Here is a 17,765-nt window from a genome sequence, read left to right as displayed (position 1 = left end):
GAGAGAGAAGGGCAGGGGATGGATCTTGTCTCACCCGGCAATCTAGATCTCACAATCAGGAACGAGGGCCCGTGTTTTTTAATTAAAAGCTGATGAGAAAATATATTTAATTTCAAGAGCAATTAATTATCTTGGTCCGTAATTGGAAACTCTGACTGTGTTGTCTAATGAACCCAATTAGACCCTGTGACAGATGTTTTGGCTTTTTTTCCTTCTCTCTGTGTGCTCATCTCTTCTTCTCACCCCCCTTTTAGAATGAAATGGCACTCTAGAGATAGGTGGGGGAATCAGGTGGTAGTGGTGGGGTGCAGCGAGAGGAGAGAGTAGAGTGAATGGCAGGGCACCCCTACCAGAGTGTGCCATTTCCCCAGCGGCGAGCCACTGCCATCGGGTGACTCATTACCTGCACCTCCCTCTTTTTGGAGGTCGTCAGCGTCCCACTGTGTGAGGGTGTGTGTGTGCGCGTGCAGGCATGTGTGTTTGCCATTTGGGCCCCTCCAAGGGGTTTAGAGAGGGGTGGATGGATGGAGGGGTAGGAGAACACGGATGAGGATGCAGGAGGTGAGGGATGCAGAGAGAGATTGCCTCCCGCTTCTCAACTCCCAACGCACCTCTCAACACACCTCTTAATCTAAATCTGAAGCACTCTGTCTTTGCGCACCACTCTACCCTTTTGCAGTCCACAGCAGCCTACTTTGTAAGCTGCAGGTTAAGTATGAAGTAGTTAATGAAAACATAAAGTATTGTAGAAGTTTTTGTGATGAAAATATTGTCTAAGAGCATCAGAAGTGGCCTTTTGGCTTTGTTTTATGTTGATGTAATATGAATTTTAGGGATTGAAGAAAGAGGCACAAAATAACTAAACCTCAGTTAAAAAAACAGTGATCCGAAATATGTACTGCAAACCACCCTAGCCCTAAAGTATTATGCATCATTTGTTCTAGGGAATAGAGGAGAAAGCGGTGGACAATGAACTATGCATGTTGTAGATAATGCATCTACTCCACATCAGTTCCTGCAGCAATAATTTCAATCTGCTCGTACAAAGGCTCTGTGGTTGTTGAACCTGCATCTAAGTGTGTTTGCCCCTGTCGAAGATCACACAAGATCTCTTCTTATAGCCGCCCGAGGGAGCTGGCTGAGATTGCTGGCACCGGAATGATAATAATTATACCAACCTAATAATGATTATAATAATTATAATAATAACAACCTTTAATTAACCGAGCAAACAAACCTCCAGCTAGTACGATCAGGGACACGAAGGCACCAGGACCCAGGTGGGGATAAAATTCTTTGAAACAAAAATGAACTCGGAGAGAGTGGTTAGGGAAATATTTGTGCAGCCCTTTACTATTTAGTGTATTAATGCTTAATGGGAATTGTCAATGACTGGAGCCTAATGGTTATGGATTTGGGTTGGACTTGCAAATAGTGCTTCACAGGTTTGGATCATATACCAGAAAATTGGTTATTTGCATGCTGTACATGTTTGAAGTATGCTTGAGCAAGATATCTAATTTCACATTGATACGGGGACTGTATTTACCTTAAGAGTAAGGAACGATATTGTGATATTTTTTGTTACCGTGCCATAAGGAACACAATATTGGTCAAAAGGTTAGGTTCAGAAAGCCTCAGAATGCAAGATGCTCTGTATTGTTCTGAACATAAAGGCTGATATTCTTCACTGTATTGAACCTTTCTGTATTGTACAGCCATCTTTCCATATCCTGCAGTGTATTGTTGTGACCATGAAGGAAGCCATCTTTTTTTCTCCACAAACATACTTGAATCTTGTGACATTACGTAATGCCACCTATGTGGTGACCCCATTCTGTGCGTGGCTGCCTCGGTTTTTTGACATGTACAAGCACCTTTTGTTCCCAGGTGTCAGACAGACAGGGCCCCCAGTGGGGCTTCCAGGCACGCCTATTGACAAGGACTTAACTCTAATCGATGGGTAATTGATTGATTTTGCCTGCCATCGCACAGTTGGTGGTGAGAAGGAAGGTGTGGGGGGTGTAGAAAAGGCACAGTGTCTTTTATTGTGTCTCCAGTGTGTCCCGCCTCGCCTTTTATTGTAAACGCTGCGTTGGATGACACCCAGGTAGGCTGGGATGGCTGCCTATGATGCCTGTGTATGGCAAGGCTCTTAGGTGATCTAACAATGTGCTGTCAGATACAACTGTGAAGGTAGATCATGGAGATGCAATGCAGTGTTATCATCCCATCAGCCTTCGCTGTCACAGGTGGCTTTGTAGAGCTGTCTTTCAAAAGGGGAGCATGAAATGCTGGTCTCTCTCCGTGGAGGTAGCATTTGACCTTTTCACATTTGAAGGATCTGCATTAACATTTACAAACAAACGGCAGCGGCGGTGATGGCAAAGCACAAATGGTGGACAGGGAATTAAGCGTCCTTGACTTCACAGAATTCAAAGAGCAGAGTTAGCTATTCAAATCCCTCCTTTTAGCGTTGTAGTGTCAAAAGCACAGGTGATTATCACTAGGGTGTCCATTTGCATCACAGCCGATGTGAGTCGGTGTTTATGTAAGTGTGTGTGTGTGTGTGTGTGTGTGTGTGTGTGTGTGTGTGTGTGTGTGTGTGTGTGTGTGTGTGTGTGTGTGTGTGTGTGTGTGTGTGTGTGTGTGTGTGTGTGTGTGTGTGTGTGTGTGTGTGTGTGTGTGTGTGTGTGTGTGTGTGTGTGTGTGTGTTAGTGCAAAGCCATGATGTTGTTTTCGTGTTTCGATTTTTTTACAAGACAGAGCATGAAGCTGCAGGGATCAGTGGCTGCCTTCTCCTCCCCGAAGCGTCCTCTGCAATTTTCCCCATGTCACCCATCTTTCGCTTAAACACAGCTAACGCTAATCAAATAATGCATGGCCCGCTAACAAACAATTGAATAAGCACTCTCCGCGGCGCACCATTGAAAGGCAAATTACTTTCCCCCTCAGCAGCAGCAGCAAGCTGACTCTGCTTTGCTGTGCTGTTCTCATGCGCATACAGTGGGCCATCTCCATCACAAATGGCTAGTCCAAATATTTTTCCTCGTCTATTGTCCCCTTTAACAAGTCTATTTGCATTTGCTGTCAATTAAAAGTCACTTTGGGGTTTTTCCTGACCTGAAAAGGCTGATTTACATAAGACACTGACAGGTGCACACACGACACACATGTCTCTCTCTCTCTCTCTCTCTCTCTCTCTCTCTCTCTCTCTCTCTCTCTCTCTCTCTCTCTCTCTCTCTCTCTCTCTCTCTCTCTCACACACACACACTCACACACTCGCGCACGCACACACACACACACACACACACACACACACACACACACACACACACACACACACACACACACACACACACACACACACACACACACACACACACACACACACACACACAAGAGACCTTTACAGGCCCCCAAGCATCTATTCCTTCTACACCCCCCCCCCCCCCACACACACACAATGATGCCTCACCTTTACAGCCCCTCAAAACACCCCCCCCCAGCCCCCCCCCCCCCCCCCCCCCACCATTCAGCCCCCCCACCGCAGCCGAGGTGTAGAAGCAATTAGGCGGGTAATGAAGGCGAGGAGGCTGTGGCGTTCCACACCCATCCATTCAAGTGTCTAAAAGGGATTAATTAGCCATATGCTTGCTAACGCGCGCTAGCAAGCGAATGAGCGGTCCACTTTGACAGATGAATGGCATTCAGGCATTTCTCAAACCAGCTCCCTTTTCCCACCAGCTCCCTCTCCCTCTTTTCACGCCGTCTTGTCTCTGACAGCTAGCTCACCTGCCACAGCTGCCGCCTTTTTAATGGTTTTTTTTGTTTATTTGTTTATTTATTTGCTTTAAGTAGACCTGTATTATTTTATTCACCGTCATTCTGGGCTGTACACACACACGTTCATGCAGACACGCAGGCACATGTACTGTAAATATGCACATATTATACACTTTTATTGCATGTGTGTGTGTGTGTGTGTGTGTGTGTGTGTGTATGTGTGTGCACGTGTGTGCACGCTCTTCTTTTTCAATGGGCGTGTGTGTGTGTGTGTGTGTGTATATGGGCTTTAGTATGGGGTCTGACATGAGTGTCATGTATGTGTATGTGGACTCTGTCCAGTGTCCACTAATTGGTGCGCAGAGCCTTCCCACAATTCTCTGGCAATGCACACCAGGGGAAAAAAAACAATACTCGCTTCCTATTGCAGTGCATAAGGATAAAAATTACAACAACAACAGCCCAATCTCTGCTCCAATTCATTGTGCTTCAATAGGTCATTCACCCCTCCTGAAATGGCACAAGTAGACCACAGTGTTGCGTGTACACCTAAATAAGACATAAGTATATGTCTTCTTTTCCTGCCTGTTGGAGCTGAGTGGAATTTTGTGAAACCAAGGTTTAAAAAGGAAGCTTGGTACGAGACTGTACAGAGGAAATGCACATTGCGGAAAATAATAGAAAAACAAAAAATCAGACAGGGAAATAGAGGAACCCGTGTTGAAATGTATGTTTTTATATTCTGAGCAAGGCAAAAAAAAAAGCTGAGCCAATGTTTTATCACTGAGGTCTGGTTGAACCATAGTGTCTAAACGCGTCCGTCAGGGTGAGGGTAACGGATGTGATCATGCATTTCAGCAAGCTACCTGAGGATTGCTATTAACTTTAAGGTACATTTAAGGTAAGGCATAGGAGTTCATGGTTCTGTGAAAGTGAGGTTGGCTCCTAGACTGAAGACTGGAGTTGATTTTGAAAAAGGCATCAAGGTTGGCTTCCTGTTAAAGTGATGTTAGCACCTGTGCACGGCCGTCGTTGCATTTTAACAAGCCATCGATCAAGTCACAGTCGAGTAGTCAGACTTTGGACACTCATGTTGAAGTGTCTCAGAAGAAAGTAAGTAAGTTTTATAAATTATCATTGCCACTTGAAGTCGTCTAGGTGACATAAGAGTGGTTGGGGCTGAGAGGAGGAGAGTAGCAAAGGCAATATCCTCACAGTATGGTACAGCAAGAGGAGAAGTGACTAGACACTTGTAGACACTAGAAATGATTTGATTTTCTTTCTCTTCTTTAGTTTTTTTTGGGTGGCAGGGGGTAGTAAAAACAGAGAGAGGAGAGGAGAGGAGAGGAGAGGAGAGGAGAGGAGAGGAGAGGAGAGGAGATGTGTGATGCGATTGTCCTGCTAGAGGAGCCTGCTTCACTTCTTTCCATCTTCCATCTTTCCATTCTTCTTGCACTCCTTGCCTCCTCCTCTTATCCTCTCCTCTCCTCTCCTCTCCCCTCCTTTCCTCGGCCTCGTCCTTGTCCTACTCTCTCCTCTCATCTCCTCTGTTTCCTCTCATCTCCTCTGTTTTCCCTCATCTCATCTCCTCTCCTCATTTTTTCCCTTCTCCCCTGCTCCCAAAGCCTCATTTCATTTCTTCTTCTCGGACAAGCGGGAAAAGGGGACACAAATCAAAGAGTGGGTAGAGAGTCTCCGTTTGCAGGCTGCCAAATGATAAACTAAGCCATCTGTCACTCCCCACATAGTAAGCTCATGTTCTGTGTGTGTGTGTGTGTGTGTGTGTGTGTGTGTGTGTGTGTGTGTGTGTGTGTGTGTGTGTGTGTGTGTGTGTGTGTGTGTGTGTGTGTGTGTGTGTGTGTGTGTGTGTGTGAGTGTGTTTGTGTGCGTGCGTGCGTGCGTGCGTGCGCATGCGTGCGTGCGTGTGTGTGCGTGCGTGCGTTTGTGTGCGCGTGTGTGCACACATGCCCATGTGGATATTTGTGTCTGCACGTGTGTTTTAGAAAGACGCTGTCGTTGACAGGGATGCCGTGTTATCTGTTCCTTATATCCCATTGCGTAGCAGGTGTCTGACAGTGTCTTCTTCTCTATGCTCCCCTAGTGTCCGTAGATTTGTGTTTACTACTGTTGCAGATTGACACTTCCCTTGTCAGTGCAGTGAAGGAAATAAATTAAAAAGTGAATTCTTCAATAGATAAGTAGCTCTGAGACCAAATCAAATCTGCTGCTGGTTTGCACAACACTCCGCCATTGATTCAGAGGAGGCTGATGCCTGGCAAAGTGTTAAGCATCTGAAAGGGCATCTTGCATTAGCAAAGCCTGCTACCGATTCAGCCAGATACATATTTAGCAGTGACTGAATGTGATAATTAAAGAGAGGGAGGGAGGGGTAGAGGGTAGGAGGGAGGGTGGGTGTTGAAAGGCAGTTCAGAGAATTACTGACTTGTCTAATATAGAGGGGGTAATTAATGAAATAGACTTTCGCTGTGAGGAGAGCCAATCCCACTCTCATTTTTCACCACTTGTTTGATCCACAGAGCTGTCATCCTCGGCAGCCTCTTTAGCCTCTGCTGTGCTTTTTTGTCTATTCTCCCGCCTGCCAAAGCCTGCATATATGTCTGTCTGTGTGAAGCTTAAGTTTGCTAATGCAGCCTCCACAGCCTCCACTGTGTATCTTTAGTCTGCTTGAGTGTGTGCGTGTGCATGTGCGTGTGTGTGTGTGTGCGTGTGTGTGTGTGTGTGTGCGTGAGTGAGTGTGCATGATTGTGCGTTCGTGTGCGTTCGTGTGCGTTCGTGGATGCGTTCATGTGTGCGTTCGTGCATACATTCATACCTGCATGCTTGTGGACGTGTGTGTGTGTGTGTGAAGCTAATGCTAGTTCCTCAATCCATTTGCCATTGCCTACTCCCCCAATTGCGGACTCCTTCAGGACCATTGATTTTTACATCAACTACTAAAAGAGGAAAAAGGAAATGGCCATCATACGCACACACTAGGCTCAGTACGGCTCGGCTCAGCTTAGCTGAGCTCAGCGGAGCAATTGTTGTGAAATCCCCTTTCGTTTGGGTAATTTCTTGAAAGGAAATGGTCGCGCTAATGTGCTCCCCTCAGCAGCCTGGGCTCCGGCTGGCTAATCAGTAACCCAGCTAGGCCTTTGCTAATTTAGTGTGCCATTAGCTCAGACACCTAGTGACTAATACAGCAGAGTATGGCGCCTATCCACTTGCGACCAAAAGTATCCCTGCAGTTTAGTAGCTAATACATAGTGCTCACTCTGCCACAAGGAAGAGTTTTCCTATACAGTACAGCAACAGTTGCGTAGATAGTGTAGTGTATGTAGTAGAAGGACAAATCTTTCTGTGTACAGAATATTTGCAAAGATGCAAAGTATTAATGCAGTATTTCTTACATGTTTTCTGTCCCACTTGTCTGTGAAGGTTGCCAATTATCCCAGGTCATTTTATTTTAGTTAAGTTTAGTTGGCACCAATAGGACTGTTGTTTTGAGCTCTTCCGTATCGTGAGTAGCATACCTCTCAAGTTATTTATTTTTATTGTGGTTATTTATTTATTTTTGTACAAGTGAACAGGAGTTGAGCCATACATTCTGGCCGCATCTTGGCCGTCAATTTCCATATAGGTGCTCCTCCATCTTTCCCCAAACGGCAGAGAGCCTAATCACCTGAGTGGCCTGCCTCCGACGAATCAAGATTGATCAAGAGTTTTTGGAGGCTAGATTACAGCGCTACAATGTTTCTTTTACCAAATGCGATGACACCTCAAATAAATCATTCGTTTAGAGTGCCTTCTACCTACATACCTCCACTCACCTGCATCAGAGGAAGATTTTTTTCCCTGTTGTATGTACCCCACACATACCCAGACACACGCTCGAATGCACACACACGGACAAAAAATTTCTCTTTTCGCTCTGATATTGAGCGCAGCGGAAAAGTAATTCAGCCTCTGAATTGTCACTAAAGCTTGTCAGGAAAGGCTGTGAAAAGGTAACCTGAAGCTGTTTTTGTGCTGATGGCAGTGAAAAAATAGACATTTTTTTTAGACATTGTGGAAAAGGAAATAAAAGGACAAAAGGTGTGTGTGTGTGTGTGTGTGTGTGTGTGTGTGTGTGTGTGTGTGTGTGTGTGTGTGTGTGTGTGTGTGTGTGTGTGTGTGTGTGTGTGTGTGTGTGTGTGTGTGTGTGTGTGTGTGTGTGTGTGTGTGTGTGTGTGTGTGTGTGTGTGTGTGTGCGTGTGTGTGTGTGTGTAATTCAAACAATGTGTTTGGTGACACACATACCAATGACACATCACAACAACTACTACTTCGTAATTGAATTGCCTGACCCTGTTGTTATTAAAATCTTGCAAATTAATGGAAAAATAAACAGGGAGGAAAAGAGAAACAACCAAAAAGAACACAACATAGTAAAACAGCTGTAATGTCTTTTTCGGCAATCCACAAATCCCTAATTTTTCCCCCTTTATTTCTTGTTTTTTTGTGCTGACAGTTGAAGTTCCAGCGGTGCTGGCTTTTGCCTGGCTAAGCTCATCTTGTCTTTTCTTCCGACGGTGATCTATCATGGTCAAAACACTCCTCCTTTAGCTCTCCTGTCCCGTCCCATCCTGCCCCCTCTCCTCTCCTCTCCTCTCCTCTCCTTTTGTCTCTTCTCCTCTCCTCTCCTCTCCTCTCCTTTTGTCTCTTCTCCTCTCCTCTCCTCTCCTCTCCTTTCCTCTCCTCTTGTCTCTTCTCTTCTCCTCTCCTCTCCTCTCCTCTCTACTCCTCCCCTCTCCTCTCCTCTCCTCTCCTCTCCTCCCCTCACCTCATCTCTCCTCTACTTTCCTCTCATCTCTTCCTCCCCTCCTCCCCTCCTCCCCTCCTCCCCTTCCCCATTCTCTATCACTACATCCTGGCTGGTCCCAGAGGCAGGTCCTTTTGTTGACCTTGTGAAATATCGGTGCGTGTCTTGGGCTCGGTCAGGCAGACAGTCCTCCGGCATTCAGCCCACAGCTGAGCCTCTAACCCCCCCCCCACCCCCTCCCCTCCCATCATGGGTTCCTGCTGACTTGATGCTTTCCTTGTCTCCCTCTCTACTCTGTGCCATTGTGGGGAATTAGCAAGGTAACGTGACTGAGTGGATGGATGGCTGCTGCGACTCTCCTCTTCAGGGGTGTGTGTGTGTGTGTGTGTGTGTGTGTGTGTGTGTGTGTGTGTGTGTGTGTGTGTGTGTGTGTGTGTGTGTGTGTGTGTGTGTGTGTGTGTGTGTGTGTGGCTGTGTGTGTGTGTGGCTGTGTGTGTGTGCACACATGTGTCTATGTCTGTCTTTTGTATCTTCATGAAAGGGATAGAGAAAGAGGAGAGAGACTGAGGAGGGGGAGCGTGGGGGTGGGGATGTGTGTGGGGGGCACTGGCGAGGTGTTTTCAAGGGGGCCCGTCCTGAGTCTTGTGCACAGTCAGCACCACATGCAGTGCCATTAACCATCAAACATCTGTTATTGTCCTCTTTTGCTTTGCGTTGAAACGGGGCCTCCATTCTTGGCAGTGCAGCTCCCATGTGCCTTGTTCCCCATGATTGTAGAGAGTGTTGTTTGGGGTGTGGGGGCGTTATGGTAGTGATGTGTGTGTGTGTGCGTGCGTGCGTGCATGCGTGTGTGCGTGTTGCAGGAGGGGTAGGGATGGTGGAGCATAGTGCTGTCCTAATCTAACATCCCTGCTCTGCCCACGTCTTATGTCTCACTGATGATGATGGTGCTCTGCTATTCTGGCGTTCCAGTCTGCCTACGCCGATGTCTTATGGCTCAGTAATGATGATTCTGGCTGACTGAGGTCCATTATCTGCTTCTGCATGCGCCAGCACGGTGCTTGGCTGGCACTGGTTTGCATTGTGAGTCTCTTCGTCTGTGACCTCTGCGCCTCTTGCATCGACGTGACTAATCCTTTGTTTTCCTTTTTTCTTTGTGCCCCCATCTCCCCCCTCCCCCTCCCACACACACATACGCACTCTGGCTGTTTACACACACACACACACACACACACACACACACACACACACACACACACACACACACACACACACACACACACACACACACACACACACACACACACACACACACACACACGCACACACACCATTTTTTCCCTTACACACACACAGCCATGCACCTTTTCGGTCTGAACTGGCACTTGCAGCCCATGCAGAGGCAGATGTACCAGCTGCCCGAGGACAACACCAGTGGCCTGCCCCTGCCCACCGACCTGGGCCTGCCGCCCCTGGGCAACACAGGGCTGGAGCTGCCGGATCAAAGAGGCGACAGTAAGTACTGTACTGGCACTGTAGCTTCTGTTTTTGGTTTCTTGGCAAGCCCTTAAGCTTGCACACAGGAATACACATGCACACCCACATACACATGCCTGTAAATACACACTCGCGGATACACTCACTGTATCTTTCTCTCTCTCTCTCTCTCCCTCTCTCTCTCTCTCTCTCTCTCTCTCTCTCTCTCTCTCTCTCTCTCTCTCTCTCTCTCTCTCTCTCTCTCTCTCTCTCTCTCTCTGTCTCTCCCTCTTGTCTCTGTCTCCCTCTGTGAGTCTCTCTCTCTCTCTCTCTCTCTCATGGATATACACCAAACACATGACTGCTCATAAATAGCTCTCACTGGCATGGGGGAATGGTAAGCACCGGCTGGCACAGTAATCTGGTTAGATGTTTCTTTTTGTTGGGCCAGGCTGTCACCTTCCAGTTGGTCCAAGAGCAGCAACACCATTCACTTTACCTTGCCAATGTCACCCCCCTCAGATTACCAACCCACTCGTTCCATCCCACCCAACTCACACCACTCTCCCCCAGCTCACCACCCTCAGCTCACTCACTCCATTCCATTCCACTCACACCACCCCCACCCCCATCCCATCCAACTCACACCACCCCATCCCACCCCTGTGCCAGCCCTATCTCATCCAACTAACACCAACCCCTGCCTGCCCCACTCCATCGAACTCTGTCCAGTCTGATGCTCCAATAGCAACCGCCACATTTTACCCATCTGACTCCAAACACCCCCAGCCCACTTACTCCTTCCCATCCAACTCCCAACACCCTTAGCCTTCACCCCTCCCCCTCTCCACTAGCTTGATGCTCCAATAGCAACCCTCTCATTTTACCCATCCAATTCCCACCAACTCCCTCCCAACCCCTCCATCCCATTCAACTTCATACACCACCCCAAGCCCACTCCACTCCAATGTCCACCACCCGCAGCACTCACACCACCCTCCCCCCTCTTCTCGATACAAACTTTTAATCGCATCATGAGCCTATGAGACCCCCCTGGGTGGCTTGAATCCTGTTAACGCCTGTTCCAAACTCTGCATTTCGTACTTGAGTGGCCATGCGTGTCTCACCAGAACAAGGCTCTGGGACTGGGACTTGGAAAAGAAGAACAAGAAGACGGGGGGAAATAAACAAAGACAGAAAAAAATAAAACCAAGATTTCCCTCTGCTTCTTCCTCTTCGTCTTATTCTTCGGCCAAAACAGCAACAACAACGACAACAACTCAACAGTGTGTGTCTTAGACTTGAATTCTGAGTCGAGGCAGGCATGCGTGCTGCGGGATTATTTTGCCAGCCAGCATTCGTGCTGTGACCAGTCTCAGTGGCAAGTGAGAGTGAGCGAGATCTGCAATTGTAATCCAATGGAAAGTTGCAAGAGGAAGTAGGGGGGAGGAAAGTGTTATTTGTTCGAGGAAGAAATCGGACAGCTTTAGGGATTGGGTATCCAAAGGGGCTGAAGGGAGGATTAGCCCGTCTGTCTTGACCAGAAAGAAAGGAGAAGAGGAAGAAGGAGCAGAAGAAGAAGAAGAAAAAGGATAGAAAAAGGAGAAGTCTTGGCATTTCTTTCATCTGCTTGTCTGGGCTATTTTTCCTGGCGGAGGAAGAAAGTAAACCAGCCCCCTGACGGTAGAACTAGGCAGACACACACATACACACACTCATGCACATGCGAACGCGCACATACCCCCTGTGTGCGTGCACAAACGCACGCACATGTACTGTACACACAGACATGCGCATGTGCACCACACCTACATAAACTGCAAGCCCACACACATACATAGTTTGTACATCCATACCCAGACTGCATGTCTGCACACATAGCACACACACACACACACACACACACACACACACACACACACACACACACACACACACACACACACACACACACACACACACACACACACACACACACACACACACACACACACACACACACACACACACACTATATCCCTACTCAAACTGCACACGTACACACACACATGCACAGGCACACAGGCACTCTACTACACCCCACACCTTACACTCAAGCTTACGCTGTCAAATTAGAAGTTTGTTTTCTTTTACTTTGCCGAGTAAAACAAACAGGGGTCCTGCCGTAGGCATCAGGCCCTCCATTCCTTCGTTGAAGTGGAAGTATGGCCTGTGACAGAGGGGCCCAGAGATCACACCATTACCATATAGATGACTCCTCCGTTTGTCCTCTGCTCTGCACACGCGTTCCTTAGCTCCTCTCACTCCTTCGTTCATGCCTTCGTTCGTGTGTGTGTGTGTGTGTGTGGGTGTGTGGGTGTGTGCGCACGTGCGTGCGTGTGCAGGTGACACATGGCCACATGCCACTGTAGCCGCCTCGCACCGTCTTGAGTGGCAGCTGTAGGTGAAAGGAAATCGATAAGCGCTGCTTTCTAATTCTGCAGCACAGACTAGCGACGTCGAGCAAAACATGGACAATCAATCCAGCCCAACCAACCAACCAGGCAACCTGCTGCTACACCTTAGCTTTTTTATTTGTTCACAATCTCATACATGCTTACATACTACGTGTGTGAATGTGAGCATTTTCTGTACTTTTTCTATTTGTTTCTAAACAGAAAACATGCACCATATGTCAGCGTTGGTGTCCTCAATCCAGCCCACCCAACCTTTTTTTGTTCACAATCTTGTACATGTGTGAATGTGGGAGCGCAACTGTTTTCTGATGCACCTATTTTTCCTATCCAAAAACCTGTGCCCGCCTACACCAGCTTGTCTTCTCCATTTTTGTTGTTGTTCACAATCTCTTATGTATATGCGTACCTGTATTATTGACAACAGTTTCTGCGGCACATTTTCTTCTTTTAAAGCAAAAATATACACCATATGCTTGTTCTATCGTTTTTTCGAGGACCTTGCTCTACATATTTTTTTATTGAAAAAATGCTGTTTTGCAGTGAGCAGAATGTGAAAGCATGAGTACATTCAAAAGTTTTCATTTTAAATCTACAGTATGTTTCATTTTATTAAATTGATGACATTGTCCTCTCGAATATAAAATCCATTCTGCAGGGAAGAAAAAAACATTATCCATTATCCATTATTTTACTAGGGTAGTCACATTGAGGCTGTTGTGATCCCCACCATCCACACCCGAACAAATCAGTCCCTGCTCATACCTTTTTCTTATAATCTTTTTTTGTCTTTCTGTTGTAAATCCAAAAGCATGCGCTTATACGGCAGTGCCAAAGCTGCTGTCTGCCTGCCTTCCATGCTGTCAAGTCTCATGTAGTTTAGGACCTGCAGCAGGACAAGGTGTTCGAGACTTGTGTCACCAGAAGGCGTCATGTGAATTGCTCGTGGCTCGACAAATTAATTCCCCTCGAAAAAAACTCATTCACTTGCTCATTTGCAGGAGAGGAAAGTGACAAATTGTTGCATGTGATTTTGCAATGCGCTTGTGCCTTACGAGGGAGAGAGAGAGAGAGAGAGAGAGAGAGAGAGAGAGAGAGAGCAAGAAAGCGAGAAAGAAACTGAAAGGAACAGAGAGATAGAGTTAGCGAGAGGGAATCAAAGCGAGAAGTCAGTTTTATTTGCCCATCTCCCAGCGAAAGTGGAGCATATTGACATTAGCTCGTGTGAAGAGACATCATGCGGACGGGTGGGTGGGTGATGGCAAGCGAATGGGGCTGGCTGGCTGACATCTTATCAGCGGAGTGTGTGTGTGTATATGTGTGTGTGTGTGTGCAGGAGTGCAGTGCATGCACGCATGTCAGCGTATACGTGTGCGTGCGCTTGGGGGAAGGGGATGGCTGAAGAGAGAGACTTGTGAGCGTGTCCTGTCCTGTCCACTCACATACGACACATTGCAAATGAGTGACCCTGGAAGCACGGGGATGAAGAGCCCACCATCTGCCATGGTGCAGTGTAGAGAGGCTGCCTGCCCAAACGAGACGGCTGCCACCTAGCCAGTCCTGAGGGGTCTGTTTTTGCGGATGTCTGCTTTGGTCGACATCACGGCTGAAATTACCCACCAGCACCCCTCTCCCCCCTCCCCATCTCCACGGCCACCCCCCCCCCTGGTCTTAATGGTGCCGGAGCAGATGTTGGCATTACCGCCGTGGTCCAAGGAAAAGGTACATGGCTGGAGCATATGGAGGAGAGCGAGCTAAGTGTGCAGGGAAACAGGAGGGGACTGCGAGTGCACCTGAGCTTAGGCATTCATCAGAGCAGAGCAGAGCTCCCTCCGCTCCACATGCATCTGTGCCGAGAGCGGAGGAGGACTTCAATATTTTCGAGCGGGGGTCACTGAGAGTCATTTAATTTTCTCTACCACTCTGCCACTCTCTCTCTTTCTCTCTCTCTCTCTCTCTCTCTCTCTCTCTCTCTCTCTCTCTCTCTCTCTCTCTCTCTCGCTCTCGCTCTCGCTCTCGCTCTCGCTCTCTCTCTCGCATCACTCTGCCGCTAGACTGATGGGTGAATCAGTGAGATTGTCTAGCCATCATCTTCCATGGGGCATATTGGAAATGTCCCTCTGCTGGCTCCTTGACTGCCTCATTCTGTCTCTCTATCTAATCTCTACCCCTCTCTTTCTCTTACTTTGTCAATCTCTGTGTGTCTCTCTCTTTCTGTTTCTCTCTCTCTCCTGCCCCCATGTCTGTATTGGGTTGCTCCTTCTTTATATGGATAGTGTGTATTTAAAACAATTTTCCCATGCAGTGTGTCTGTGTGTGTGTGCCTGTGTGTGCACGTGTGGGCTTACCTGCATGTGTCCACATGATGGAATGGTCTTGCCCTGGCCGATGGCTACTGATATGGCCCTCCCTGATCTCTCTCTCTCTCTCTCTCTCTCTCTCTCTCTCTCTCTCTCTCTCTCTCTCTCTCTCTCCCCGCCAGGCAAATTGGACGGCCTCTTCCCCGATGACAGCTTCATAGACATGGGCGAGATCGATGTGGGTCGAAAGGTGGCTCAGCAGATCCCGCCTGGGGTCTTCTGGAGGTCCCAGGTCTTCATCGACCACCCCATGTACCTCAAGTTCAACGTGTCCCTCAGCAAAGATGCCCTGGTGGGGATCTACGGCCGTAGAGGCCTGCCGCCGTCTCACACACAGGTGGGTGCTAATCACCTGTCGGTGTAGTGTCTTGTAGTATCAACACAGTTACTCTACAACACAGTTTTACCTTTTAAAGTCAAGTGTTTTGTAACTAGTTCCCAAAACGTCTGGTGTGACCGAGCTAATAACCATTGTTAAATTAATTGGTAGTTTTTATAACACTGGGTTTCTTTTTTAATAATTCTGAGTACTTTTTTGTTTGCTTTGTTTTAGTGTCTTTATCAAACACAATTTTTTGGATATTATAACAAGTAGTCAAAGCAAGTTTGCATTTTCATTGTATAACATAATTGATTGTAGTCACTGTAGCTCCACTTAGCGTTTCTTTTTGTGTAATTAAAAAAAATATATATGATTCAACAATTTTAACAGAGTTATTTTTTTCTGCTGGTAATGACTTGTTGCCCTTAAAAGGATGTTCTCAAATTCTTCATTAGTTATTTTCTATAATATCTTCATAAAATATTTTCTCGATCCCATCTTATTGAAAAAAGGAAACGTGTTAACTAACTGCATAGGTTTCCAATGAATAGTCACGTGCAGTAACTCTGTACATTTTCAGTACACATTAGCTAGCGTTCAGTGCTTAATATGCTAGTTGTTAAGAATTCATAGTTGCATTTGACAGCCCAGTCAGTTTCCCTGCACTGCATCCTGTCCTGTACAGCAAACATGGGAGTGAGGCTCCGACCGCTAGGGCTGCACGATTATGGAAAAAATCATTATCACGATTATTTGGGTCAAAATCGGAATCACGATTATTAATAACGATTATAATTTTTTTGCTGAATTTTATTTAAAATGATAACAAAAATGAAATATATCCAAGAATGAATTGTATACGGGACGAACAAAATAAAACCGAATTGTAATAACTATGTAAAAGGCAATAGCATGAAACTTAGGTGGACAGATTTCTGGCCAGAAACACCAACCTGTCAATATATTCTGTCTTCAAGGATGCTTGAAGGCAGGTCACTATTGCCAAGATTAAATCACGATTGTTATCACAATGTCGATATCACTATTAAATCACGATTTTCGATTATTTTCGATTAATTGTGCAGCCCTACTGACCGCTTTGCCAGGGCTCTGAGACAGAGTCATTTGAAAGGGCCCCCCACTCAATACATACTCTACATACTATGTAATGAGGACTCAATGCTAGGCCCCCACTCTTCTTGGGCCCGGGACAACTGACCTGGTTTTCTCACCCTGTTTGCGCCCCTGCCTGTCAAAATGGCTGTGCTGCACCCCCCCCCCTTAGTGAGTCCTCAGCCGTCCTGATGAATTTGCTTTTGTGATTTCATGGACTGGCAGATGAATCAACACGTGCATAGATGGGAAATGAAGGCTTGCTCGTCTCATTGGTATGCATTGAGTCGGCCACTAGCGCAAAAAAATCTCACGCAGATACTACTTCGGTAAACACTAACTTTTAATTCGTTCTGGCATGTTTATCACTTAGAGAGGTTGAAAGGGACGTTTTTTTAAAAGAGTGGAACGTTTTTAGTGTGTGTGTGTGTGTGTGTGTGTGTGTGTGTGTGTGTGTGTGTGTGTGTGTGTGTGTGTGTGTGTGTGTGTGTGTGTGTGTGTGTGTGTGTGTGCGTGCGTGTGCGCGCGTGTGTGTGCACGAGTGAGCGCGTGGAGCGAGAGAGTGTGAGTCTATGTGCTTTCAGCCACACTGCTTATCAGAAGGTGACAGAAAGGAACTCCATTCACTTTCACAGCACTCAGCAAGCCACCATTTTCTCAGCAGGCCATGCCTTCCAGTGTCTATAATTGCAAGCTATTTACGTCAGAGCAAATGATTCAGGTGTTGCATGTATGAACTGGATTATTAGTTACTTCTTGGTAGGGCTGTAAAAGACTCCTTTACCTTCCTGCCCTTGCTTTCTTCTGCCCACTCCACCCACCATTTTCCTTTCTTGCAGCATACTGGCATAAGGCCTTACAACAATGGTAGCCACATTTAATAGCTACCTCCGCCAAGTTTCTGTTTCCGGACGCGTCGGTCAGCCTGTCAGCAGGATATATGCTTAACAGTTCAAAGTTCCATGCACAGCTCCTAGGTGCTGGTAAAAGCAGGAATGTTCAACACTTCAAAAGAAAGAAATTTACCGCACACTTTCTTGATTTATGCTTGTTAAAGCGTTTATTAAAGCGAACAACGCGCTTCGCCTCAGTGCGTCATCAGGCTCGCTCAGGTATTGATGGCATATGGTATATGCTTCATTGACGTGACTCTATGGAGTATACAGTGTATGACCAATCAACTATCCTTATATCCTTGTTCTAGTTTGACTTTGTGGAGCTGCTGGACGGGCGCCGCCTCCTGGTGCAGGGAGGCCTGATGGGTCTGGAGGGTCCTCCTTCTCCCCAGCAGCAGCAGCCTCAGCCTCAGCCCCAGCCTGGCCCGCCTCCCCAGCCCCTGTTGCCTCAGCACGGCCTCATCCCTCTGGCCACCCATGACACCGGCTTCATCCAGTACATGGACTCAGGCATCTGGCACCTGGCGGTGTACAACGACGGCAAGGAGACGGAGCAGG

At 47.1% G+C, this 17,765-nt stretch overlaps 1 protein-coding gene across 3 annotated transcripts in view; it reads left to right on the top strand.

The window, feature by feature from the left end:
* Nucleotides 1–17,765, top strand: part of tenm4 (teneurin transmembrane protein 4) — a 359,210-nt gene that overhangs the window by 142,582 nt on the left and 198,863 nt on the right. For all 3 annotated transcript variants that reach the window (XM_063204786.1, XM_063204785.1, XM_063204784.1), the window contains 3 exons: nucleotides 9,944–10,102; nucleotides 14,999–15,213; nucleotides 17,516–17,765. The exon at nucleotides 17,516–17,765 is cut by the window's right edge and continues 24 nt beyond it. In XM_063204786.1, coding sequence (XP_063060856.1) covers nucleotides 9,944–10,102; nucleotides 14,999–15,213; nucleotides 17,516–17,765 — 624 coding nt within the window. The remainder of the gene's footprint in view (nucleotides 1–9,943; nucleotides 10,103–14,998; nucleotides 15,214–17,515) is intronic.

Source organism: Engraulis encrasicolus, chromosome 8 (assembly GCF_034702125.1).
Source record: "Engraulis encrasicolus isolate BLACKSEA-1 chromosome 8, IST_EnEncr_1.0, whole genome shotgun sequence".
In the NCBI taxonomy this organism is placed as follows: Eukaryota; Metazoa; Chordata; class Actinopteri; order Clupeiformes; family Engraulidae; genus Engraulis; species Engraulis encrasicolus.
This window is presented reverse-complemented; position numbering and strand designations above follow the sequence as displayed.